General features: G+C 45.1%; 1 protein-coding gene across 2 annotated transcripts in view; it reads right to left on the reverse strand.

The window, feature by feature from the left end:
• DAPP1 (dual adaptor of phosphotyrosine and 3-phosphoinositides 1) overlaps positions 1-27,219 on the reverse strand; it is a 114,687-nt gene that overhangs the window by 23,485 nt on the left and 63,983 nt on the right. For both annotated transcript variants that reach the window (XM_077277579.1, XM_077277585.1), the window contains one exon: positions 17,196-17,329. In XM_077277579.1, coding sequence (XP_077133694.1) covers positions 17,196-17,329 — 134 coding nt within the window. The remainder of the gene's footprint in view (positions 1-17,195; positions 17,330-27,219) is intronic.

Here is a 27,219-nt window from a genome sequence, read left to right on the forward strand (position 1 = left end):
TCCATCAGCGGAAAAACAAAATGATTATAGCTCTCCAATAAAGAAAGGCAAAATAATTTTTTTCTAAAAAATAGTTCTATAAATTAGTATTTATTCTGTAAAAGCAGCAAAACATAAAAAAACAAATAAATGTGGTATCGCTGTAATCGTACTGACCCGAGGAATAAAGCTGCCTTATTAAACCCCCCAAAAATTACTGAATTGCTGTTTTTTGTTCATTCTGCTACCCAAAAATCGGAATAGAAAGTGATCACAAAAACAAAGCCCTCACATGACTGTTGGCAGAAATATGTAAAAATTATAGCCATCAAAGTCTGGGGATACAAAAACTTGTTTTTGTAATAAGTGTCTTTTAGTTTGTGACAGCAGCCAAACATAAAAACCCGACATGAATCTGTTATCGCTGTAATTTCTCTGAAGAATAAAGTCATCTAATCACTTCTACCGCACGAGGAATGGGGTAAAAAAATAAATAAACCAATTCTTCACCAGCTGTTAATTTTTTCACTCAGACTACAAAAGATCGCAGTAAGGCTCAGCGCACATTTATGCTGCGCTCTACAATGAGCGCTTTCACTGGGGTTTCCAGGTAAATCTCTGAAATACGTCATTCAGACAGAACCTCCAATGGAAGATTCCCTATATTGAGGCAGATGATGACACTGTGGATGCCGTCTGACCTGTCATCCGGTGGTATGCGTCTTTTTAGGCGTGCATAAAAGCGTGGTCCGCCACAGTTTTGTGCACTTCTAAAAAGAAGGGCAATGCTGAGCAGAGGCCAGCCTCTGCTGTCTCACTATAGTGAGTGGAGATTTAGGAAACCCGGATATAAGTGCTCAGCGTAGAGCGCCGGATATATGCGATCCCAAACATTATGTGTAAATTGTTCCCAATAAAAGCTTCAACTCAATCCACAGAAAAAAAAAAAGTCTCCAATCAGGTGGTCAGTCATCTGTTAATGGAAATATAGTGGGCCTCCACGCTACTGGTAGTGCAAATGCCCTGGAAAAGTGAAATGACTCCTCGTCCCCCCCAAAAATACAGTAAATTCTGCACTCCCAAATTCAAATGCCCCCCTCCCTTCTGAGCCACAGTGTGCCTAACCACAATTAGCGTCCACATGTTTTGCAATTCTGTAGCGATGAGAGCTTGAATAATTTATGGTTGCATGCCTCCAGAAGCATGAGCTGGGAATAATGTACTTGGCACAACAACTTACTGGTGACTACAAAGTACCGGACACTACAACGGCAGGTTGCAATTTTCACTCAGCAAAATCCACTGCTGCTTGCTTCTGGAAAACACCCATGGAGTCAAAATAGTCACTAAACCTGTAGATAAAGTCCCAAAGAGGTATCATTTCCAAAATGGGGTCACTGGAGGGGGATCCTGCTCTTCTAGCAATTAGAGGCTCTGTATATGGAGTCTGCAAACTATTCTAGGAAAATCTGCCCTCCAGGAGGCAAATAGCGCTCTGTCCCTCCCGAGTCTCTTCGCAAAACTAAGCAGTACTGTGCAGCCACATATGGTGTATTTCTACATTCAGCAGAAATTGTGGGACACATTTTGGTGCCATTTTTATTTATTTCCTCTTGTGGAAATAGACAATCTGGGGCTAAAAGAAAATTTTGGTAGTCAAAATGTAATTATCTTTTCTTCACTGCCCAATGGTATACAATTCTGTGACATACCTGTGGCATCAACAAGCTCTCTGCACCTCTACATGAATTCATTTAGAGGTGTAGTTTGTAAAATGGGGTAACTTATAGTAAAATAGTTTTTTTTTGCTGTTCTGGCACCTCAGGGGCTCTGCCAATGTGACATGGCACTCTCAAATCAGGCCAGCAAAATCTGAACTCAAATATGGCGCCTCTTCCCTTCTGAGCTTTGCGCTGTGCCTCAAAAGTAGTTTTCCACCACATATGGGGTATCTGTGTACTCAGGAGAAATTGCACAACACATTTGGAGTCGATTTTCTCCAGCTATCCTTGTGAAAATAAAAAACATTTGGGACTAAAAAATATTTATGTGGGAAAAAGATTTTTTTTTCTTCATTTTCACTGATCAACGTTGTAAAATTCTGTGAAGCACCTGTGAGTTGAAGGTGCTTACCACATTTCTAGACAAGTTCCTTGAGGGGTCTAGTTTCTAAAGTGGGGTCACTTGTAGGGGAGTTTAAAATGTTCAGGCACATCAGGGGCTCTCCAAATGCAACACGACACCCGCAGACCATTCCATTAAAGTCAGCTTTCCAAAACATTGCTCTTCCTTTCTGAGCCCTGCCATGCGCCTAAATAGTAGTTTCCCCCCATACATGGGGTATCCGTATACTCAAGAGAAATTGCTAAACAAATTTTGGAAATTGCACAACAAATTTTTCTACTGTTACTCTTGTGAAAATAAAAAATTTGGGGCTAAAAACATTTTTCTGAGAAAAATTAGATTTTTCATTTTCATGGGTCTACATTATAAACTTGCAATGACACACAGTGTGTGTCACCTGAGGAGCCTAGGGGGCGCTTGCAGGGGGGCTGGAACCAAGCGCAAGGAGTGTGAGAGCTAAAGCCCGCAGTGTGCACAGGACCTGACACTAAACAGTCACGTGATCACAGGGGGCGGAGCTACCATGTGTGAGGACGGATAAGCAACTGAGAGGGCGGAATGTGAGGCACAAAATGTAAACGTTGTCAAATGGAGAGCCAAGGGTCAAAGCCAAATGAAAGCGAGGTAACTAGGGATGATACAGCAAGTGAACCAAGATGAACCGAGGGGTCAGAGAACAAGGAAGGACAGGGCAGTACATAGAGGCAGAAGTCAGGGGACGAACCGGGTCATACACAGAAAAGCTCACACGCACAGAGCCACTACGATAACAGATGAATAACCTGGGTCAGCAATCCCAAGCCGAGTAAACGGAAGTATCACTGACACTGGACCTAGGAACTACCAACATTAAATAGCCACCCCAGCAATAAAGAGGCGAAGTATCTTAACCCTGATCTGACCAGGATGTAGCCAGAAACCCCCCCTCCCCGACCTGAGTCATGACAAAACTTCTGTGAAGCAGAAGTGCTCAAGGTGCTCACCACACATCTAGATACATTGCGTGAGTGGTCTAGTTTCCGAAATGGGGTAACTTGTGTGGGTTTCCACTGTTTAGGCACATCAGGGGCTCTCCAGACGTGACATGGCATCCGCTAATGATTCTAGTAAATTTTGCATTCAAAAAGTCAAATGGTGCTCATTCCTTTGGGAAAATAAAGAAATGTTGGTCTAAAGTTTTGTGTACTTAAAATTTTTTCCTTCCACATTACTTCAGTTCCTGTGAAACACATGAAGGGTTAATAAACTTTGTGAATGTGGTTTTGAGTATCTTGAGGGGTGCAGTTTTTAGAAAGGTGTCACTTTGGGGTATTTTCTGTCATATAGACACCTCAAAGTCACTTGAAATGTGATGTGGTCCCTAAAAAATATGGTTTGGTAAATTTTGTAAAAATGAGAAATCAACTTTTAACTCTAACTTCCTAACAAAAAAAAGTTTCAAAATTTATGCTGATGTAAAGTAGATATGTGAGAAATGTTATTTATTAACCATTTTGTGTGACATAACTCCCTGATTTAAGGGCATAAAAATTTAAAGTTTGAAAATTCCACAAAGTGTGGTCATGACACACTGTTATGGGGGAGCTACTGCTGACAGTGTTATAGGGGTAGTATCCCCCATCCTGGTGTATATCCCCCCATCTTGACATATATGTCCCCATCCAGGTATACATGGACACCATTCCCATCCTGGTATACATTGCCCCCAAACCATCCTCCTATACATGGCAACCATCCCCATCCTGCTATATATGGCCCCCATCATGCTGCACATATAAAAAATAAACAATTCTACTTACCTCCCCTCCCTCACAGCGGCGTCCTGTCCTAATGCCAGCAGCTAATGTCATGTATAGTCAGCAGAATGATTATGGGCGAGCAGTGAATATTCATCTTCTTTAATAGCAGACACAAGGTTAGCTGCAGCTGCCGGCTCCTGCAGTGGCTTGGTGATCATGTGTGCCCGCTATCAAAGAGAATGAATATTCACTGCTTGCCCATAATCCCGGGCATGGAGCGCAGTGAGTATTAATTCCATTTAATAGCAGGCACATGTGATTGTCCGGCGGCTGTGGCTAACACTGTGCCCGCTATTAAAGAAAATGAATATTTTATGGCACTGCCACTCTCTCTATACACTTGTATGGAGCGAGGCCGCACCCTCAAGTCAGACACACCCACTGGCCGGCCGCGTCACTAGATAGGGTGCAGCCTCCACTCCATACAAGCGTATGGAGCGAGGCCGTGCCCACTTGGCGGGAGTATGTATAACTCATATGTACCCTTTGTCTGAAACAGCATGCGTGCGCTGGGGGAGTCATAAGTCTGCAGTCACACAGAGTGATTACAGACTTATCGATTTTGTATATTGTAAACATCAGGTTTTAAAATACGGATCTGTGTGTCCAATTTATGAGACTCGGCAAGTCCTATTACATCTGTTTTCACATTAGAATTAAAATTTAAAAAAAATTGATGGGGATTCATTAAAACTGGGCGAATAGCTGAAAACGTACTTTTACTTCAATGTTCCATTCGTGTGTCATCCATTTTTAAACTGACCCACTGTGTCGATGGCCCAGATTCATCAAGACCGACATTGTTCAGGTGTGCCTGTGAAGTGTGCTGGTGCCTCCGTACGCCTCGCCACAAACTTTACTACAGTAAGAAAATGGAGTAAGATTTATAACGTAAGGTATGCCACAGGTTGTCATGAATTTGACAAGTGGGGGTCACCACGCTCCATCAGGGCTTGCTCCGGCCAATATTCGCCCATTTTGGTGAAGTTGGCCAAAACTGGTGTGAAAAAGTCAAAAGTCGTAAAAATTGTTCTGCATTGAGCAAAAATGTTGAGACTTTTCAAAGCATTTTTTTTGAACAGCAGAATTCTCATGTAATCACTCTGATTATTTAGGGTATGTGCACATGTTGCAGATTTCCTGCAGAACTGCAGCATTTTTTTCCGCGCAGAAACGCTGCAGATCTGCAAGTGATTTACAGTACAATGTAATCAATGGCAAAAAAAAAAATGCTGTGCTAATGATGCGGAAAATTCTGCACTGAAAACGCAGAAGATTCAAAAAAGGACCAGGTCACTTCTTTTGTGCGGATCTGCAGTGTTTCTGCACCCATTCCATTATAGAAATCCGCAGGGGTAAAAACGCAGGGAAATCTGCACAAAATCCGCAGGAAAAACGCATCAAATCTGCACCTGTGCTTTCTGCAAAGAGATGCAGAATCCGCACAAAAAATTCCAGAGGCAAATCTGCAATGTGTGCACATACCCCAAGGGCCACAGGATAAAAAAAAAAAAAAAAGTTCAGTCTACACCCATCAAACTTAAAAAAAAAAAAAAAAAAAAAAAAAAAAAAAGAGAGGAGGCAAAGCAGATGACAAATGAGAGAAAAACGGACCATTTTACACAGATGAAAAAATGAAGTGTTTAAACGTATACTATGTTGCTCTTATTGGAGTCTGATCACTCACTTTGTTTTTTAATCAGAGAAATTTTGCAATGGAGATCTCTGCTCATTTTGTTGTCCGCTGCAAAATCTCACATTCTACTGGATTTCTGTCTTAAAGGCCAAATTATCACAGTGATTGGGGCAACATATACCCTGCTCCGAAGTTTCTATAATTTCATTGATTTAATTCTTTAAGTACCACGATCAATGTGATTGAGAGCCTATATGGACTGATCATATAACCTATGGTTAATTAAAACACCCCAGGCCATTTGACCATATTCCTTGTTCTTTAGGGCGCCCTCGGTATATGTACTAATACAAACTACTATACCAGTAATGGTAATTTCATTCTTTTCCGAATTTCTAAAGAACTTGCTTCTGTACAGAAAAATTTCCAGCACTGTGTAACGCTGTGATAAACCATGTTCTTCCCTTTTCTAAGAAATTAGACAACCATTATTCACCACAGATGTACCACAATGCAAAAAAGGAGCCAAAGACTGACTGATGAGCAAATAGCGTAGCTGTCCATTTAATTCCAGCTTATGGTATTCAGACGGGGGTATTGTAACACCACGACCACATCCCCTGTGACCTACATTCTGCTACGTAGAACCAGAGGGTCCAAGTGATATGCCGGACATACAAACAGTTAAAGAGAACCTGTCCATTTCCCCAGGTCTCCCAAACTGCCCCTATGTCTTCACCCATCCCTTACTATACTTTCATTCAAGCCCCTTATGGTGGCTTCTTGCTTTGCCTAGCACCATAAAATCGGTTTTAGAACTTGCACTGTGGTATGTTAATTAGCGGGTGAATAGTGGTTGGGGAGTTTTCCTCCTCAGACTAAGGGCACAATGCGTATTTTCGGACTGAATGCGATCTAACAAAACATCGGACCGCACTCGAACCATAGTTGTTCTCTGGGGCCGTGCACATGTCCAAAGAAAAAGTCACAACATGCATGATTTGCATCTGAAATTGGGATTATGCTTAGCCATGGAAGTTAATGAGACAGTGGAAAACATTGGACTGCGCTCAGATGACATCTCCGATATGACTTTCATGGACTGACAGAATGGAGAAGATGGAAACATTTTTTTTTACCATCTTCTCCACATTGATAAAATTCTGATCACAGTGTGATCTAATTTTTTCAAGAGTGTGATTCACATAATCGTCCGGTTCTCTCGGATGAGAGAAAATACTGTGGTGTGGCCCTGGCCTCATCCCCACCAATCATGTTATCACATACCTGTGGGCGTGAGAGAGATGATTTGCAAGAGCGCTGTCGTCACCAATTCTTTGCAAATCTCTGCCTCCCCGACTATGCCCACTACAAGTAGGGATACGCACTGCGCATGTCCAGAGAAACAGTGGTGACACGTAGGACACAGCCAGCCACGAGAGTCCTGCATCACCACTGCCCCCTGGGCATGCGCAGTGCGCGGATGAGCTTAGGGTGCATACTCCCAGCTTACTGCCTGTTGTCAAGGAGGCAGACATTTGCAAAGACTCAGCCGTGAGTAAACTTAGGATTAGTCGCCCCCACGCCTAGTCCTCTTACTAATTAGCATATCACCACCGCAATTATAAAAATGAGTTTATGGTGATAGACAAAGCAATAGGGCATCCAAAGGGGATTGTTTGAAAGTTTATTAAAGGGTGAATAAAGACATGGGAGTGGTTTAGGTGGCCTGAGGAAGCTGGCAGGTTACCACCATCTGAAATAGGTCTGTAGTATTAAAGGGACTGTGCGAATAACACAAATATAGCAATCTGTCATTAATAATGCTGGTGCTTTTTACTTTAGCACTACATTTATCCATGGCCTCTTCTCTAGAAAAGAGACTAATAACGGTCAGCATTCTGGTGCATTTGCCATAGTTATTCTGATCCAGTAAATCCGGTCTTGGTTGTCACAAATGCCCGATAGCCCAGTCAGACTGCCTGTATATTCTTGCAATTTTGTCTGATCTCGATTAACCCCTTTAAACATCTTCTTCCTTATTTTCAAAGTGTATGTGATGTAATCACTAAATTCAAGGTATCCATCATGACAGGTTAAACAGGCCGCATAATTGGAATGACTTGATGACACCTGTTGTAAAGAATTTTCATTCTGAGTGCGTGTATTGTTGTAGATGTTGCTCCAGGTTAACGAGGATGTTTGCATAGATTACTACATCTGCAATTAATGCAAGGTCTGTGGCTTGTGCTTGTCCACTAAGAACAAAAATAACACTTGTTACTTAGACTCTGATCACATTGGGAGTTTTCTCCAACTTATAATTCTGATTAAAGTCTCCGGCATTTGCCATTAGAATGAACCACATTCTAGGCAGTGTTCCTTTTTGTGTTCTTCTGTATGGAAACGTATAGTAGTCTGTTTATTCAGATACAGAAATGGGCTCTTGAATATGCCAAAAAAGACACTATTTTGATATATTCTTTGAGGCCTATGGATATGTCTGATATATGCACCAGGAGCTTTTACAGTTCATACACTTAACATGAATTAAAGATAAGATGTGAACTAAATATTTCATTTTGTGGTGACCGGCCATCTAATGTGCTTGCAGGGTCTCCTGACCCAACGTCAGTAGATAACATAAGCATAAATAAGTATCAGGCAGGTTGAATGCTAAAATTGGGTCCCTTTGTTCTCCAGGTAAATAACCACTGCCAAAGGAGTCTGACGACATAATCTTACTCCCATTTCCTCAAAGAGTATGGCGAAGCAGGACAAAATAGCTACTGGACCATCAAGCATTTGCCCAACCACAATCTAAGGTGTATGGGCATGTAAGGAGGAAGACCAGGCTGCAAGTACCTGTATTGAGCCAGGTCCGGAACTGCTGAGGCTGCGTCTTTTGTTTTCCGGGGAAAGGCAAAAAGGACCGGGCTCTGACCTGGAAGCTGGGGGGTGCGGTGATAAGTGAGAGCGCGTGCAGCGTCGGACAGTTCCCCGCCGGCGGTGACAGAGGCAAGGTGCGTGCACAGCGGGCTCCAGGGGATGCGCAGCCAGGCTGCAATGACACACGGCCGATCCAATGCCGGAGCCCCCCGCAGTAATAACGAAAGAGCCGGGATCCCTGTCCAGCTAAGCACCGCACGCCAGCCTAAGAGCCAGGGCAGAGTTCAGGACTGTTCACTGCTGCCCTAGTAATCGGACCGTGGTCTGCAGTACCCCGCCAGAGAAGCAGCGCGCCTGGGTTGTCGGCGTTTCAGTCTTGGCAGGAACAGGCAGCGTGCAGCATAGAGAGAAAAGTGCAGCTTCGAGGTGCCGTGTGCTTCTTGACCGTGAGTACAGCGCACGTGCCGCAAAGAGAGAACAGAGTACTGGATAGACACTTGTAACCCACCTTACCAACATATACTTTCCCGCCCACGGGAGACCCCGATTGTGCTGCAGCCTTGTTTGCTCCGGCCGCATATGTTCATGGACTAGGGGCTCAGTGGAAGGTACCGGACACCGACCACTGCTGCCAGAAGATAGACCACAGATATCAGCAGGACCTTCTTGGACAAGCACCACACCAGCTGTTGTCGGCGATACTGACTTTCAAGCAGCATCTACAGTCGGTGAAACTTCTGACACAATAAGTGCACAAAGGAACTGCCATTACTGAAACTACTGTTTTTCAACCATGCATATCCTTTTGCCATTTAACTGTTCATTCTGCCATTTTAGGCTGTGTGCACACGTAGCAGATTTTTTGCGTTTTTTTCGCTATAAAAACGCTATAAAACCGCGAAAAAAACGCTAACATTAAGCATCCTATGTAACAGATTGCAATCCGCATATTTTGTGCACATGCTGCATCTTTTTCCTGAGCGGAATCGCAATCCAGAAAAAAACGCAGCATGTTCATTAAAATTGCGGAATCGCGGCGATTCTGCACCCATAGGAGTGCATTGATCTGCTTACTTCCCGCACGGGGCTGTGCACACCATGCGGGAAGTAAGCAGATCAAGTGCGGTTGGTACCCAGGGTGGAGGAGAGGAGACTCTCCTCCACGGACTGGGCACCATATAAGTGGTAAAAAAAAAAAGAATTAAAATAAAAAATAGCGATATACTCACCTTCTGGCGGCCCGACCTTCTCAGAGGCTTCCGAGGTGTGTGTGTGAAGGACCTGCGATGACGTCGCGGTCACATGACCGCGATGACGTCGCGGTCACGTGACCGCTACGTCAATGGAAGGTCATGAACACACAGCATTAGGAACGGAAGCCGCTGAGGTGAGTATAACCTTTTTTTTTATTTTTTTTATTATTTTTAACATTCTATCTTTTACTATAGATGCTGCATAGGCTGCATCAATAGTAAAAAGTTGGTCACCAACCTGTCAAACAGTTTTCCAAGCGATGCTACAGATCGCTTGAAAAACGCTAGCACTCTGCAAGCTAATTATGCAAATTCTGCGATATACCTGCGGCAGGAGGCGCAGAATTGCCGCGGAAATTTCTGCGGCAATTCTGCTACGTGTGAACTCAGCCTTACTGTTTATTTCCCCGTTAACTGTTTGCCTCCCTGCGGGGAGTATTCCCCTGTTAAAGTAAAATTGTTAACCCTTGCTCTGCCTCATGTCCGTCAATGCATCTGCGAACCTGCTCACAGGCACTGTGAGGGAAATGTAAACATTCAAGTAAATTTTCAGAATGGGTTGTCATGCGTGTACATAAGGAATGACACCATCTCTTGCCATTATCTGCCTTGCATCCTGTATTTTTGATCAGTTTTCCCCTACGCAAGTCCTATCTCTAAATGGTTATTGATTCTGAGCTATTAGGACTAGCTGCTATGTTGTCTTCCATACACTAAACACAGAGGGTTTCGTTTCCTGCTTTTTTTTTTCTTTGTTAGTGCACACACAAGAAGGCATGGATGACATACAGCAGTACTGACTAGTGTAGCTGTGAATCCAGTTGTGGTGAGATAAATTACTCGTTCCTCTTGAGAAATATTGATTTGGGCTGTTTTTTCAGAGTTAATAAAGAGCTCAGGAGGCAAGAGCAGGGAGATGGGCCAAAGTCTGATAAATGGAGAAAGAAGCGGTTTTCTCTGAGAAGATGCACTACTAGGTTTCTGATATTGTATTCACTTGTACTATTGATCTATGAAAAGTACAATTCAAACGTGCAGTCTATTTTTATAGCAGACAGTACACAGGTCCATAGAGTTTAACAGAACTATTTACATGTCTTTTTTTATGGATCTGCAGCGCCCCAGAGTTCTGGTCGTTGCAGTACTGTGGCTTCGCCGCTAAGGGGAGCCATGGTACGTTCGATGGCACCGAAGGAGTTCCTCCAATCAGGTATCACAGACACCAATATGTTTCACAGCTGGGCCTCCGGGGGGAGCTAAGGGTGCTATTCATTAGGCCACTCCCCACCATAGTGGGTAAACTGGGGGTCAGGCAGAAAGTTAGAGAAAACGCTGACGGGATTGAACGGAGCAACACCCTGTGGCAGGGGGTGTTGTGAAGGGAGAGACTGTAGGGTCTCTGCCAGGGGTGGGATCCTGGCAGAGGCTTGGCATTGAAAGAACGTAACGGGTCCGCGCAGGCTCTTGGAAGCGGCGGGACTCAAGGAAAGGACTAGAAGCGAGACAGATTGTGCTGAGTGAGAAACGAGATCAAGCAGAAGGAGAATACCAGCAGGGGTTGTGCTGAAAGAGGCAGCACCCTGCTGAGGCGCAATACCGGTGGCCGGAACGCCGAGGGAGTGGATTAGAATACAGCTTCAAGCCATACTCCAAACAGCGGCAGGACAGTCGGTCTCAGGCGGGCTGTCTACCACATATCACCTATGAAGTCTTGGGGGGCAATTGCGGGAGAGGGGCGTCTCTAGGGTCCCGGAAGAACTCCAGGCCTACCTGACAAACGGGTGCCGTTCCAACCTGAATACAGGGAAGGGGTGGATTTCAGAGGAACATCAAATCGAGTTGTGAGGGAACTTAAGAAACAGACACAACCGTTGTGGGGTTACTTTCCGTAAGCACAGCAGGGAAGGACTACAACACATAGCGCTAGAAGGAAGGCACAGATTTCCACCTGAGAGGAGAACTCTGGAGGTGCCATTGGACCGGCCGGACTTGCGCAGCCTGGTGAACCGTATTCTGGACTGAGGACTCAGAGATCTCCAGTAAAGAGGTAAAGAGACTGCAAACTGGTGTCCTCGTTATTTACCGCGACTTACACCCCACAACCGCACCGTTACATCGCTACCATTACTACCACCTATTTCACCGGACGTCCCCCACTGACGGACAGGGCCACGGACCGGGTCTAGCCACCGTGACAACCCCCAGAGCAGAGACTCAGAGGCCCGGCTCCGGGTACCCCTCGGCCCTGCGGCGGTGCGGGGGCGCTCCAACTTGGCGTCACGAACAGGATCTACTTAAGCCTGAAGAATCAGGTCATGTGTGCCTAGAGACTGTGATTTGTTGTGCTTGGACTGTACTTTATTGTAAGACTGTGCTGCGCCATTAGCCGCCAAAAGTTCCCGCCAAAAGGCGCCGCCATTGCTACACCCAAGGGGAAGGAGGGCGTGTTATGGGCGGAGACTCCCAGTGTGGCACGAGAAATGGCTACCGCCCCCTGCACTTCTGGCTGCAGAGGAATGACCTGCCCCAAAGCAGAAGAGAAACACCCCTTGATATGCAACGGCGAGAGGCTGGTGACGGAGAAGCCCGACCTCAGAGAAATGGCGGAGCTAGGTGCATGCACTGCCACCGACTATCAGGCAGCGATGATGAACGGCGAGTGCCTGAGCGAGGAAGAAGCAGTTCAGGCCTGCCTTTCTTCACCGGAGATGGACCGGAAGCATGCGGATCCGACAGCGAAGCTACGTCCACCAATCCCGACCTCGGAGTTAGAGGAGGAGGAACCACAGCAAGCGGAGCGGAGTCCGAGCATCCCATTGGAGGAGCCCCGGTCCGGGCTGCAGCAGATTCCAGCGTCCTTGTTAACGGACCGGAGCGACACCGATGGAACCACATTAGGCGCAGGTATGGCCGACGCCCCTGCTCCCCTTCACGAGCCCGCTTCCATGGCCCACCTCCATCGCAGTAGGGAGCGACTTATCTCGGCAGGGCTAATGGTGCTATCCCCCGACGACCTGGGGAGGATGGTGCCACCGCTGTCGACTGGAGTGGGGGAGCCTGTAGATGTGAGCTTAGATGGAGTGGTTCTTCGGTGGGACACCCCTTGGTTTAGAGCAGATGGATCCCGGGAGAACGGGTCCACTCTTGCGGTGCTTACATGGGAACAATATAGACAGTGCTTGATTCTGCAGTGGAAAGGACGGAGAGGAGCTGAGTCGATGGGCCCACCGAAAGTACAACAACCCCCCCTGGCATGGGATGACAGAGACGCGGTAAGGCGAGGCACTGTGTTGGCCTACCATGTAAAAAGGGGGTGGGGCCTCATACACGAGCCGGGACTGGATACTGATGTTTTCGTTGCGCATTGTAACGTGAGGGCTCCTTGTTGTGGCCGAAGCAGAGAACCGTTACAAAAGGGGGATCCAGTGACCTACAGCCGCCACTTGAACCCACTGGGGTGGTTTGCACGGAATGTTCGGCGGTGTATGTCTGGGCCTGCGGCACCTGCAGCCCCAGACCTGGTCCCGGGAGCGCCTGAACTTGTCACCATCGCAACGGTACGCCTAGTGGCAGCCCCGGAGCTGGCCAGTCGAGTCCATCTGCATGTTCGAACCGAGGACACTGGTGCTGCAGTGGCCGGGGGCCGGGAGCCCCAGCCACCAGAAAAAGAGTAAACCTCGGAAACCTGAAAATGTAAATAGTTACTGTTTGTCTTTTATTCCTTTAAGTTGCTGCTAAACCCGCCCAGGGTTAATGGATCCCTCTGTTAACCCGGGATCCTCTTTGTTTGTTTTCCTTTTCTGAAGTTGTTGCACAAAAGTTATACAAACTGCAGAAATCATGGACTGTGCATGATTCGAACTTCCCTTGTAAATAGTTTGCACCTTCTTAAAGGTGCACCCTACTGGTTTTAGCCAAAGACACTTTGCGAAGATATTTGCCCTATTTGTTTGAGCCAAAGACACTTTGTGAAGATACCTTTCCTACCGGTTCTAGTTAAAGACACTTTGCGAAGATACCATGCCGGAACCTTTGCATGGGCCGGTAGGCTGAGAAGACGAGCTACCTTAGAAAGACTTGGTTCCCTCTTAAAGGGGATGTGAAGAAACTGAACTTGAGAGAGATACTGTTGCAGAACAGTAATGCCATAATGATGCCTTGAAAAGAAATGTAACTGTTTTACATGCTAAGTTATATGTGTTGAATTTGTTGAAATGTCTAAATAATGTTTTGCAGAAAGAAAAGATGCAGAGAGCCCGTAGGGGTAGAGATAGAGGTCTGCATAGTTGAAAGTAAGCGAAGTAATAATGAAGGTGAGGATAGAAGGTAAACCCCGCATCCCCATTGAAAGTTACTTTGTTACTAAGGACAGAGAGTGAACCCGTAGGGGTTAGAGAGTGAGTCCTTAAAGGAGCCGAGTAGAGCTGGCTCAGAGTTCTTTAAACGAAAGGAATGTTATGTCTATACCATGTATAGTAGAGAAAGGCAGTAGGCCCTGGATGAACAGGGCGGTCCTGTAAAAGAAAGGAGAGGCAGTAGGTCTGGTGCCATAGGGACAGGCGGTCCTGCAGGTTCAAAGTAGGAGAATGTGAAGTTACCTTACCCTGTAATGTGATTATAGGAAGGCCTTTGGTAAACTAAGAGTGTATGTTTCCTAAGGCAATGTTAATTTATTGTTCCAGAATTTGCACTAAGTAGAATACCCGGTTGGGTAACAGGAGTTATGCATAGCCTGTAATTTATAATGTTGACCATGTTTGTAACGTTAAAAGTGTCCTCACCTCCCATAAAGGGAAGCCTGTTCAAGTATACTTATTGTTTTGCACTCAACAAAATTGTATGTCTGTTTACTAATCTGTATTGTTGTTTTTCTTCCCAGTCCCGGAGTACTGTGTTTAACCAGGGGGGAGTGCAGCGCCCCAGAGTTCTGGTCGTTGCAGTACTGTGGCTTCGCCGCTAAGGGGAGCCATGGTACGTTCGATGGCACCGAAGGAGTTCCTCCAATCAGGTATCACAGACACCAATATGTTTCACAGCTGGGCCTCCGGGGGGAGCTAAGGGTGCTATTCATTAGGCCACTCCCCACCATAGTGGGTAAACTGGGGGTCAGGCAGAAAGTTAGAGAAAACGCTGACGGGATTGAACGGAGCAACACCCTGTGGCAGGGGGTGTTGTGAAGGGAGAGACTGTAGGGTCTCTGCCAGGGGTGGGATCCTGGCAGAGGCTTGGCATTGAAAGATCGTAACGGGTCCGCGCAGGCTCTTGGAAGCGGCGGGACTCAAGGAAAGGACTAGAAGCGAGACAGATTGTGCTGAGTGAGAAACGAGATCAAGCAGAAGGAGAATACCAGCAGGGGTTGTGCTGAAAGAGGCAGCACCTTGCTGAGGCGCAATACCGGTGGCCGGAACGCCGAGGGAGTGGATTAGAATACAGCTTCAAGCCATACTCCAAACAGCGGCAGGACAGTCGGTCTCAGGCGGGCTGTCTACCACATATCACCTATGAAGTCTTGGGGGGCAATTGCGGGAGAGGGGCGTCTCTAGGGTCCCGGAAGAACTCCAGGCCTACCTGACAAACGGGTGCCGTTCCAACCTGAATACAGGGAAGGGGTGGATTTCAGAGGAACATCAAATCGAGTTGTGAGGGAACTTAAGAAACAGACACAACCGTTGTGGGGTTACTTTCCGTAAGCACAGCAGGGAAGGACTACAACACATAGCGCTAGAAGGAAGGCACAGATTTCCACCTGAGAGGAGAACTCTGGAGGTGCCATTGGACCGGCCGGACTTGCGCAGCCTGGTGAACCGTATTCTGGACTGAGGACTCAGAGATCTCCAGTAAAGAGGTAAAGAGACTGCAAACTGGTGTCCTCGTTATTTACCGCGACTTACACCCCACAACCGCACCGTTACATCGCTACCATTACTACCACCTATTTCACCGGACGTCCCCCACTGACGGACAGGGCCACGGACCGGGTCTAGCCACCGTGACAACCCCCAGAGCAGAGACTCAGAGGCCCGGCTCCGGGTACCCCTCGGCCCTGCGGCGGTGCGGGGGCGCTCCATATCCATATCCATTCTGTTAAACATTTTCTACTCTGGTCCAGTTTCGTGGATTAGCCACTACCATTCAAGTGTATGCGGAGTCATTAAAAATGGAAGACATCTGTTTTTGAACAGCTTTCTATCTATATTTAACTGTTCCTTTGCTAAGTGACCATGAAGGAAAGGCTCAGTTTACCGCCTTCAGTTTTCAAAAATGGATGTGAAAAAAGGATACAAAACACATACAACACCGTTTCTCTCTTGTGTGGCAAGTCAAAATCAGGACAAAAAGTTAGAATTGAAAGATTCACTCATGTTCTGGGTTTTTTAACCACTCCTTATTTGGGCTTTTAAATAGTGGAACATGACATGTTAATATGCAAATGATGAAAAAAATGGAAAGAAAATTTTGAAAACATCTTGATTTACTCAATATCAAATATGAGTGCCATGTGTAGACAAAGACACAACTACATGACTTGGCTGCTATCAATGAGATTATGAATGGTTGAAAATCATAAAGGTCCGCTGCTGGCAGCTGCCTTTGCAATTCCTTACCAATGATGTCCCAGATGTGCTTGGTGGGAGACAAGCCCAGAGATGCTGCAGGCTATGTTAGAACATTTAGGCCATGTGCACACGTTCAGGTTTTTTCGCATTTTTTTCGTGTTTTTCCGCGCTAAAAACGCTATAAAAACTCTTTAAAAAAACATGAATTATGCATTCTATCATTTAGAATGCATTCTGCATGTTTTGTGCACATGGATGCGTTTTTTTCCGCGAAAAAAACGCATCGCGGTAAAAAAATTAGCATGTTCATTAATTTTGCGGATTTTCTGCATTTTTCCCGCAATACTATGCATCTGGGAAAAAACGCACAAAAAACGCATCAAAAACACGTCAAAAAACGCGAAAAAAACGCATGTGGATTTCTGGCAGAAATTTCCGTTTTTTTGTCAGGAAAATTTCTGCAAGAAATCCTGACGTGTGCACATACCCTTAGGCGACACAGGCTGTGTTCATATTTAGGAGTGTATTTGCAATTTTCTGTCCACAAGTTTCTTAAAGCCTATTTACACTGCGCGATTATAGTGAACGACTGCACCTAAGAACATTAATTTCCCAATAATCATGCAGTCTAAACAGGCTACTGTTCATGCAACCAATGAGAAAAATGCTCATATGTTGGACAAAGAGTAGTGTAAACAGGACTCACGCTGCGAAGAGCAACAGTGGACATGTGAAATGGGGTGTGTAGGTTGATGCTGAAGCGTGTGGCAGATTGAAGTTTGTTTAACACTGCACGTCGCCCAGTGTAAACAGACCTTTACAAAGCCTTTCAACCTTGGATTATATGTAGTACTGCAGATAGAATAATCCCTGTACTGTGTGGTGTTTTAAGACAGCGTGAGAACAATAGAATGTGTACCAACACAAAAAAAACATTACCAGATCCAATGAGGCATACCTGATTCGCTTCCAATCAAGGGCTGATTAGCAAAATGTTCGATAAAATCTTTTACAGATAAGAATTCATTGAATCCGAACTTGATTGATGTCCCACACTGATAGACTTGAAAATGTTTAACAGAGTCCTTGGCCCTAAAATAGAGGCAGCCAGAAGGTTGTGACTATACGTTCATTGCTTGGAGAACATATTATAAATGCATGTAAATTCAGTATCCACAGATACAGTACCATCAGTTTTGCTGTTTCCATGGTTATTCATTTTTGACATGACGTTATTTGTATGGGGAACATCATAAAAGGCAAGAGATAGTGATGTAACTTAAAGAGAACTTGTCAGCAGGATTGTGCCCAGCAACCCTACACAGAGTGTCAGTTCGGTGCCGTTATACTGATTGAAATGATACCTTGGTTGATGAAATCAGTCTTGTGGTTGTTGTTTAATCTTTATTTTCAGTTAATGAGATTCTTGTGCTTCAGGGCGGCCTGTGGGGGGGGTCATGTTGAGCTCTGCTTAGATATTCATCTGTATGGCTTATGACAGGTCACTGATCCCTCACTGACCTGCCCCTTATTTTACATACTGAATATAATATGTTTTGAAAAAAAAAATTCACATGCAGCAGGCTGGTAGAGATGCTTGCGCAGTAGCATGATCGCATGTATAATGTCCATGTATTTATTTCATTTGGTGATATACATGTATTCAGACAAAAAAAAAATTCCCTCTCAAGATGGCGCTGGCCGCGCCTGCGCAGTAGCATCCATCTGCGATACAAAAAAGCAGGGGAATCTCATTAACTGAAAACTGAAAATAAAGATTAAACAACAACCACAAGACAGATTTCATCAACCAAGGCATCATTGTAATCAGTATAACGACGGCGAACTGACACGGTCAGTAGGTTACTGTGCACAATCCTGCTGACAAGTTTCCTGTAAAATCTACCAGTATTAAACTCAAAAATGATTTTTAGGTGGGTTATGAAGGGTGAATACCAACAATATAAACCACTGTGGGAAAATTAATTAACATGAATAATATCATAAATAAAACATAATTCATACACATTCACCACTAATTTGACAGCATCACACTACAGAAAAATATGTTCGTCTCTGATAATATTTAAGCGAATCTGGCATTAGAATTCATCATGATTCATTGTACAATGTACAGTAGCATGTAAAAGTTTTGGCTCTCCTGGTCAAAATTACTGTTATTGTGAACAGTTAAGCAAGTTGAAACTGAAAGGGCTGAAGTTAAAGAGGACACATTTCCTTTGTATTTTAGATAAAATATATATTTATTGTCATTTTTCCATTTTAAAAATTACAAAAAGGAAAGTGGGTCGATGCAAAAGTTTGTGCACTCTTGGAGATTTGTGTGCACAGATCATTTTGACCAAGGATTAAAACCTTAATTAGTCTGTTAGGGTTATGGCTTGTTCACCATCATAGTTGGGAGAGTCTAGATAATGGAAATTTCCCAGCTTTATAAAAACCCAGCCTTCTCTAACCTTTTGTCAAAATACTGCAGCCATGGGTTCTTCTGAACAACTGCCTAGCACCCTGAAAATGAAAATGGTGGAGGCAGACAAAGCTATAAAAAGATAGAGTTTTCAAGTTGCCCTTTCCTTAGTTCAAAAAGTTAGTTAAGAAATGGCAGTTAACAGGAACAGTGAAGGTCAAGAGAAGGTCTGGAAGACCAGCCAAAATTTTAGTGAGAGCTGCTTGTAAGATTGCTATAGAGGCAAATCAGAACCTAAGCTTGACTGCAAAAGACCTTCAGAAAAATGTAGCAGACTCTGGACACCTGCACAAATATGGCCATCATGGAAAACTCATCAGAAGAAAACCTCTCCTGCTTCCTCACCATAAAATTCAGTGTCAGAAATATGCAAAAGAACACCTAAACATGCTTGATGCATTTTGGAAACAAGATCTGTGGACCGATGAGGTTAAAATATAACTATTTGGCCATAATGATCAGAGGAATGTGTGGATAAAAACAGGGCACAGAATTTCAGGAAAATAACATCTTTCCAACCATTAAGCATGGGGGTGGATCATTCATGCATTGGGGATTTGTTGCAGCCAATGCCATGGGGAACATTTCATGGGTAGAGGGAAGAGTTGATTCAATGAAATGTCAACAAATTCTTGATGCAAACATAACACCATCTGTAAAAAAGCTGAAGTTGAAAAGAGGATGGTTTCTACAAATGAACAACATCATAAACACACATTAAAATCCACAAACAACTACATCAAAAGGCGCAAGCTGAAGGTTTTACAATAGCCGTCACAGCCCCTGATCTGATTATCATTGAAAATCTGTGGCTAGATCTCTAAATAGCAGTGTATGCAAGACGAACCAGGAATCTCACAGAACTGGAAGAATTTTCCAAGGAAGAATGAGGGATTTTCATCCAAACAAAAATTTAAAAATTCTTGTCTTGCTGCAAAAACCATTTACAAGCTGTAATACTTTCAAAATAGGGTGCTACTTGGTACTAACCATGAAAGGAACCCAAATGTTTACATCAGCCCATTTTCTGTTTTGTAATTTTAAGGCTGTGAGCACACGTTGGGGATTTTTCATGTTTTTTTTGCCTTTTGTTTTTGCTATAAAAACGCATAAAAACCACATACATTATGCATCCCATCATTTAGGATGCATTCCGCAATTTTTGTGCACATGATGTGTTTTTTTCCGCAAAAAAAACGCATCGCTGTAAAAAACGCAGCATGTTCATAAATTTTGCGGATTTTTCGTGTTTTTCCCGCTATTTAATGCATTGGGAAGCCGGCCAACATCAATCAGCTATCAATGGAAAGCATAGACACTTAGGCACCGACACCTACAGATGAATTATTAGAGTACCATGCACCTCATGGTTAAGTCCAGTATATGACCAGAATCCTGGGAGCCCTCCGCACACACCCCTGTGTCTCATCTTTCTCTAGCTGTCCCGTATGCCGAGCTATCGAGACTTGCTCTCCAGAACCACTTACCAAACCCAAGTTTGAACTCTCCATATCGGTCCAGCCCCAATGAACCTTTTGAGACATCAGTCGTCCCGTTTGGACCTCCCACTAGGAAGTTATGACCCATCTTAGATATTGGGAATAATATCAGCTAGGATGTCAAGGGAGCTTTCAGTCCAAACCAGAGGACCATGGCAAATATGGGAGGGGGAGGGCGCTAAGGGTTAAAAGCTAGCCACACACCTTTAGCCAGTGTCATTGTTCTGTCACGGAAGCCACGCCACATCACGTCACGCGTGGAGATGAACCAGAAACTAAGTAAGTACCTGTGGACTCGAGCGCTTCCCTGGGGCCCACATGCTATAAAAAAGGTAACTTGACACATACAGCTAACTGCAATCCCTTACCTGTACCCTACCTTTATCTGTACTTATGGCTACAATATCTGGATATATTTAACATAGTATCATTGTTAACAAGGCCGAAAGACATTTGTCCATCCAGTTCAGCCTAAATTCCATCAGAATAAATCTCCAGATCTACGACCTTCTAAAGAACCTAATAACTGTAAGATACAATATTGTTATGCTCCCGGAAGACATCCAGGCCTCTCTTGAAACCTTTGACCGAGTTCGCCATCACCTCCTCCTCAGGCGAGGAATTACAGATTCTCACTGCCCTAACAGTAAAGAATCCTCTTCCATTTTGGTGGAAAAACCTTCTCTTTTCCAGACGCAGATGCCCCCGTGTGACCGTCACCTTCCTTGGTATAAACAGATCCTCGGAGAGATATTTGTATTGTCCCCTTATATACTTATATATGGTTATTAGATCGCCCCTCAGTCATCTTTTTTCTAGACTAAATAATCCTAATTTTGCTAATCTCTCTGGGTATTGTAGTTCCCCCATCCCCTTTATTAATTTTGTTGCCCTCCTTTGTACTTGCTCTAGTTCCATTATATCCTTCCTGAGCACTGGTGCCCAAAACTGTACACAGCACTCCATGTGTGGTCTAATCAGGGATTTGTACAGAGGCAGTATAATATTCTCATCAGGTGTATCCAGAGCTCTTTTAATGTACCTCATGATTCTGTTTGCCTTGGTAGCCGCTGCCCAACACTGGCTGCTCCAGGTAAGTTTATCATTAACTAGGAAAAAAGATCACTCTTGAGTCTGGCGCCTTAGACCACTCGTCCATCCTGACTGACTATTTGTATTGTCTCGTGCACCTTTCGGCAATTAAAATATCAGTTAATTTTCACCTGCTCTTTTATCTTGAAACCCTATTTCCCACGTCTGAGTCTGGCTAGTACTTTTACGCTTCCTGGGGTTGGTTTCTGACCAGATATAAGATTGTTAATGGATCAATAGCGATCCTGGCATTAGGAAGATTGCGAGAGGGAGTGGGCACCTTCTCTTACCTCTCCAGCACCCCTGTGACGTTATCACGGGGAGCCGAGGGTTGTCATATCAGCTGGAGGTCACATGATGACCTGGTTTGCCAGCTATTTCAAGCCTCTTAAACCCAGCCAGCAGTAGTGTCTAACAGGGGATCTTCTAGTATAAAGCAGACAGGTCTGAATCATCGCCATACATGTGCATTGCAATGCATGAGACCAATGATCAGAAAAATAAAAAATGTTTTCCCATACAGGGACTAAGAAAAGAGAAGTTAATTTGTTTTTAAAACTTAAAAAAAATAAAAAATAAATAAAAAAAATATTAAACCAATACTTTTGTATATTTATGTAAAAACAGAAATAAACAAAAAAAAAGTAAACATTTTTGGTATCGCCACATCCAGAACGACCCGAAAGATAAAACTGTCACATTAGTTAACCCCTTCAGAACACACTGTAAAAAAATAAACTATGCTTTTTCACCATACCGCAGTACCAAAATTGGAATAAAACGTGATCACAAAGTCAAATGGAAATAAAGATGGTATAACTGAAAACTTTCCACAAAAAACAAGCTGCCATTCAGCTCAGTTAGTGGAGAAATACAAAAATTAAACATTTTAAAATACAGTGATGCAAAAACAATTATTTTTTCTATAAAAGTTTTTACTGTGTAAAAGCGACAAAACATTAAAAAATGATATAAATGTGGTATCTTTATAATCGTACGGACCCAAAAAATAAAGTTGCCTTATCACGTTTACCACACAGTGAATGGAATAAAAAAAAACTCAAAAAGAGAAATCCTGAATTGCTGTTTTTTGTTCATTCTGCATCCCACAAATCTGAATGGAAAGCGATGAAAAAAATGTTATGTGCCCGAAAATGGTACCAATAAAAACGTCAACTCGTCCAGCAAAAAACAAGCCATTACATGACACTGTCGGCATAAATATAGAAAAATTATAGCTCTCAAAATATGGTGATGCAAAACTTTATTATTTTATTTTTTTTTATAAAAAGCAACTTTTAGTGTGCGACATCAGCCAAACATAAAACTCAATATAAATCTAGTATCGCTGTAATCGCCTGACCTGAACAATAAAGTCATCTAATAACTTATACTGCACAAGGAATGGTGTAAAAGAAATAAAACAAATTCTTCACCTGCTGTTGATTAGTTCATTCTGCCTATGAAAGATTGCAGTAAGGCTTGGCTCACATTTGTCCTATGCTCTTTAAAATATCTAAAATATGTGATTCTTTATACTTTAAAGGTGCGGTGTAAACATGTACAGTGCAAAATGTGTGTTAAAAAGGTAAGTGACCCTAATGGTATATACGGTCACTGAAGTTCCTAACAACCAGAGCGACAGTGCTCCAAGTAGTATAAATTTAATAAGTAAATAACACTGATGGCAATTGTGTAGTGCAAGGAATATATAATGAAGGGTATGGAGGATCAAGTGATAGACTGCTTGTAGTTAGCAACACATACCAGTATACTTAATAAAGGATGTATAAAAGAATGAACAGTCCATGAGACATGCCTGCAAACATAAGGCTTACCTAGTAATGTCCAGAGCCCCAACGCACATTTTACCCTGCTTCCTCAGGAGTGTGGGAATTAGAAGAGGTAGTGGGTTGAGTCTTATATCCAGGTGTATGGAATATGAAGTGCGTGGCAAGTGTGAGAGAAATACTGTATGGTCTAAAAAGCTATACAGATTTTTATCGTTCAGATATGAAGTAATTTTTGCACCTTTTTTGTGATACATGGGGCTACGTTTTTATTGTCACTTATGTCTTATTTTTGCTGATATCAGGCGATAGTGTAAAAATAAGGGAAATAAGTGTGTTTTTTCCCCTCCTCACGACCACATATGGTTACAAAAATATGCTCCGCATTATGTAATAAACATTTTCTATATCAGACATTGGGTGGGGGTCGTAACAGGGACTTAAATTGATAGTGTCATTTATTTACTTTTTACTTGCCTTTTTTCCCCATTTACTTTACACATTGCTCCCACTGTAAGATCAAAAGAGACCTCTTGGGGGGGGCAGTTAGGCTACGTTCACATTTGCTTTGTGCGCCGCTGCGTCGGCGACGCAACGCACAACGCAAACAAAAACGCAACAAAACGCACGCTAAAACGCTGCGTTTTGCGACGCATGCGTCCTTTTTCGCCGAAAGTTGGACGCAAAAAAAATGCAACTTGCTGCGTTCTCTGCGCCCAACGCTTGCGGCCAAAAAAACGCATGCGTCGCAAAACGCAGCACAACGCATGTCCATGCGCCCCCATGTTAAATATAGGGGCGCATGACGCATGCGGCGACGCTGCGGCGCCGAACGCTAATGTGAACGTAGACTTAAATATTGCTGGTATATTACCCTTAGTTACAAGGAAAATGCAGCCTCCTAGCTCCTTAGCAGAGCTGTCTTGGTCTCCTATAAAGAAGCAGTTCCTGCTCCCTTGCTATTGACAGTGATCACATGACCGCTCTATATGTAGGAGAAAGCGCCAGCAGTTACTTCCTATTACTGATTACACAGCAATCTATAACACTGTGTACACAGTGATGGAGAACGCACAGAGGGTAATAAGCTGTGTAAGGCCGGTGTCACACTTAACGTATTAAAAATCGGTCCAGTTCTCTCAGCACAACTGTAGTTTCTCAATGCCAGGGGCTATGCCCTATAACAATGCCAACTATAGTACTCCCATAATAGTGTTCAAGTAAGAGCACAAGTGTGGTCACAGGGCTGGACTCAGGAGAAAATGATTTTAAAATCTAGCGGGAAACTTTCTAAAAGTTACCCAGACACTTTAATATAGATTTGCAGAGTAATCACATTAGGACTAAGACTTCTATTTTCTGGCAAGGAAGTATCTGGTTTTAAAAGTTTTGATTATTACAAAGCACCACTATGCATTTATTTAAGTCATTTTGCATTTAAAAAAAAATGCCGTCTTACTTCTTATAGGAATTCTTTTAGCCATAGGCAAAATAGAATACATTGCTATGTATGTCTGTTGTGTTGGAAAGTGTTAAAATAACAGCTTTGCTTATGCATACTTGTGCTTTTAAGCTAGTTGATCACACGGTGTTCTGAGGTCTCTTGTACTGTCTATCACATACATGGAGCAGTGAGTTGACAGTTTCCTACTCCACTGTTCAGACCAGATAGATACTGAAGGACCAGAAAGGCCGTACTGGGCCTCTGGCCCTCAGGGGAGGCCGCCATGACAGGGTGACGTGGGACAATAGGGAGCTCATTAGGAAGGTTGGGGGGCCATAGGGTTAACAGTAGCTGAGGGGAGGGACGGAGTTTTTTGAATTTGAAGAGGAAGGTGGGTTCGGACACAGGGCAAGGGGGAGAGACCTTATAATAGGCAGTGGCCACGTGAGGGGGCAACCATTTGGGTACTCACCAGCCAGTGAAGAGAAGCTTCGTAGTGCCCAAGCGATGGATGTTGAGGCCTTGCTATAGCAGCTCCGGAGGGAAGCAGCCACGCAAGGAACTGATTGGTTGCAGGCTTCGGTTAACAGCCTGCTTCAGGGGTCGGTAGCCGGAGCCTCCATCGCCCCTCCAGCAGGACCCCGGCCGCGGAGGTCCCGGCCTCCAGCGCGCCTTAGTCCTGAGGCTACCCCCCGGGTCCGGCGCCGCATACGGAGCCCCTCGAGGGACCCTCCAGCCAGGGCCGGTGGACGCGTCCCCCCTGCTCCCCGCCCTCAGGCTGGGAGGAATCCACCTGTCAGGTGGGACCTTCAACAGGGGCCGGGTTCCCCCCCCCCCCCGTGGCACAGAGACGACGGGATCCGGGACCAGGAGCGGCGGGTGTCAGCGGCCCTGCTGGCCCCGCTCGGCGTGGAGGAGCGTGAGGAGCCAGGGGGCGGGCCCCTGGGCGGCGACGTCCTAGCGGCCGGCAGCAGGCCGGCCTGTCTTCTAGCGCACCAGATGGAGCGGTGCGCCGAGGATCCTCAGCCCAGGGAGCAGTGGGGGCGGCTCCGGTGAGCAGCGGGCAGCGATCGGCTGCCTCGGTCGGCATCGCTGCAGCGTCGCCGCTCGCCCGGGACTTCATGCAAGATGGCGCCGCTACAGGAGGTGCGGCACCACGTGGAGAAGGACTCCGGCAAGATGGCGCTGGATTATGGGGCCCGGCGCCTGCGCACCAGCACCCGGGACTTCCCCAAGATGGCGGCGCGCTGTGGGGACCTCCCCAAGATGGCGGCGCCTTACAGATCACGGCGGCAGCTCCGAGGGGCCTTGCAATTCTTGCCGGTTCGCCTGCTTCTGGCGGTGGGCAGCCGGTAAGGCAGGTTGACCCGGGAGCTGCGGAGCCACCAGCGGATGGAACCAGCCTGGGATCGGCACGCCTTCATCAGGACCTTCGGCTGCTGGGTTCACAGCGCCCAGGCAGCCAGGTGAGAGCCAGCATTTTACTAATTTTAACCCCTCGGTAGCTCCTAGTGACAGTAGGGAACGGGAGTCATTTATGGGGGGGGCTAGCGGGGGGATGGGATTGATATTACATGGCCTTAGAGATTTAGCTAGAATTTGGTACGGGGGCCCTCAAGGTGGGGGGGGTCACCTGCGGCGGCGTGGCTAGGAATCGCGGAGGGGCCAGCGGGGATAGGGGGGTTACCAAGGTCTGAGGTAGTGTCGCAGGATGGGGGCCAAGGTACAGCGGTATCAGCTGCGTCAGGGGGGGGCAGCAGTGAGGCAGAAAGGGGGACAGGGTCAGTCGACGCGGGAGACTGTAGGGAAGGGGCTAACAAAGATAAAGAAAATGAGGAGACTGTACGTTTTTTTGGATGATTCCGTAAGGACCGAGGTATACGTTTGTTTTGAGGGGACGCTGGGGTCACATTTGAAGGAAGAGGTGAAAGAAAAGATCTGGAAGGGGGATTATGTTGATATTTTTTCTTTATTGCCATTGGAAAGATTTAATCTGGATAGGTTAAGGAGAGATGATTCCAAAAAAGATGACGAGGAGAGGAGGAGGTACCGTCTGATCCCTCGTACATTTTCTAATTGGTTGCAGGCGTTTGCTATATTAGCGAGTGTGATAGGCGAGAAGGCGCCCGAAAATTGTTCGGGACTTTTTTGTTATATGGACGCAATTGGGGAGGCTTACAGGGTGTATGGCGGTTTAGGATGGTTAAGGTACGACGAGCAGTTCAGGCAGCGTAAAGCGGTACGACCAGGCATGCGTTGGCAACATAAGGATATAGCGTTATGGATGAGACTTACGGCACCAGTTAGAGCTAATCAGGGATCTCAGCCATTTCAAGGGGGCGCCGGGAGTTCAGGACAGTCAGGACACTCGGTCGCAATGCAGAAGGGACTGTGTTTCTCCTTTAATGAAGGGGCATGTAGGTTTGGGAGCAAGTGTAAGTTTAAACATGAATGCTCAAGTTGTGGGGGCACACACGGGGCGGCTAGGTGTTTCAGGGGGGGAAAAACAAGAGGAGGAGACGGTGTTGAAAAAAGGGGAGACACCGGTGCGGCTGGACGCGATGGAAGCGTATCTAAATAGATACCCCGATGTAGCAGCAGCGGCACTTCTAAGGGAAGGTTTTGGTTATAGTTTTAAAATTCCGTTTGTCGAGCAGGATGTTTGTTTG

The sequence above is a fragment of the Ranitomeya variabilis genome, chromosome 1 (genome assembly GCF_051348905.1).
Source record: "Ranitomeya variabilis isolate aRanVar5 chromosome 1, aRanVar5.hap1, whole genome shotgun sequence".
Classification (NCBI taxonomy): Eukaryota; Metazoa; Chordata; class Amphibia; order Anura; family Dendrobatidae; genus Ranitomeya; species Ranitomeya variabilis.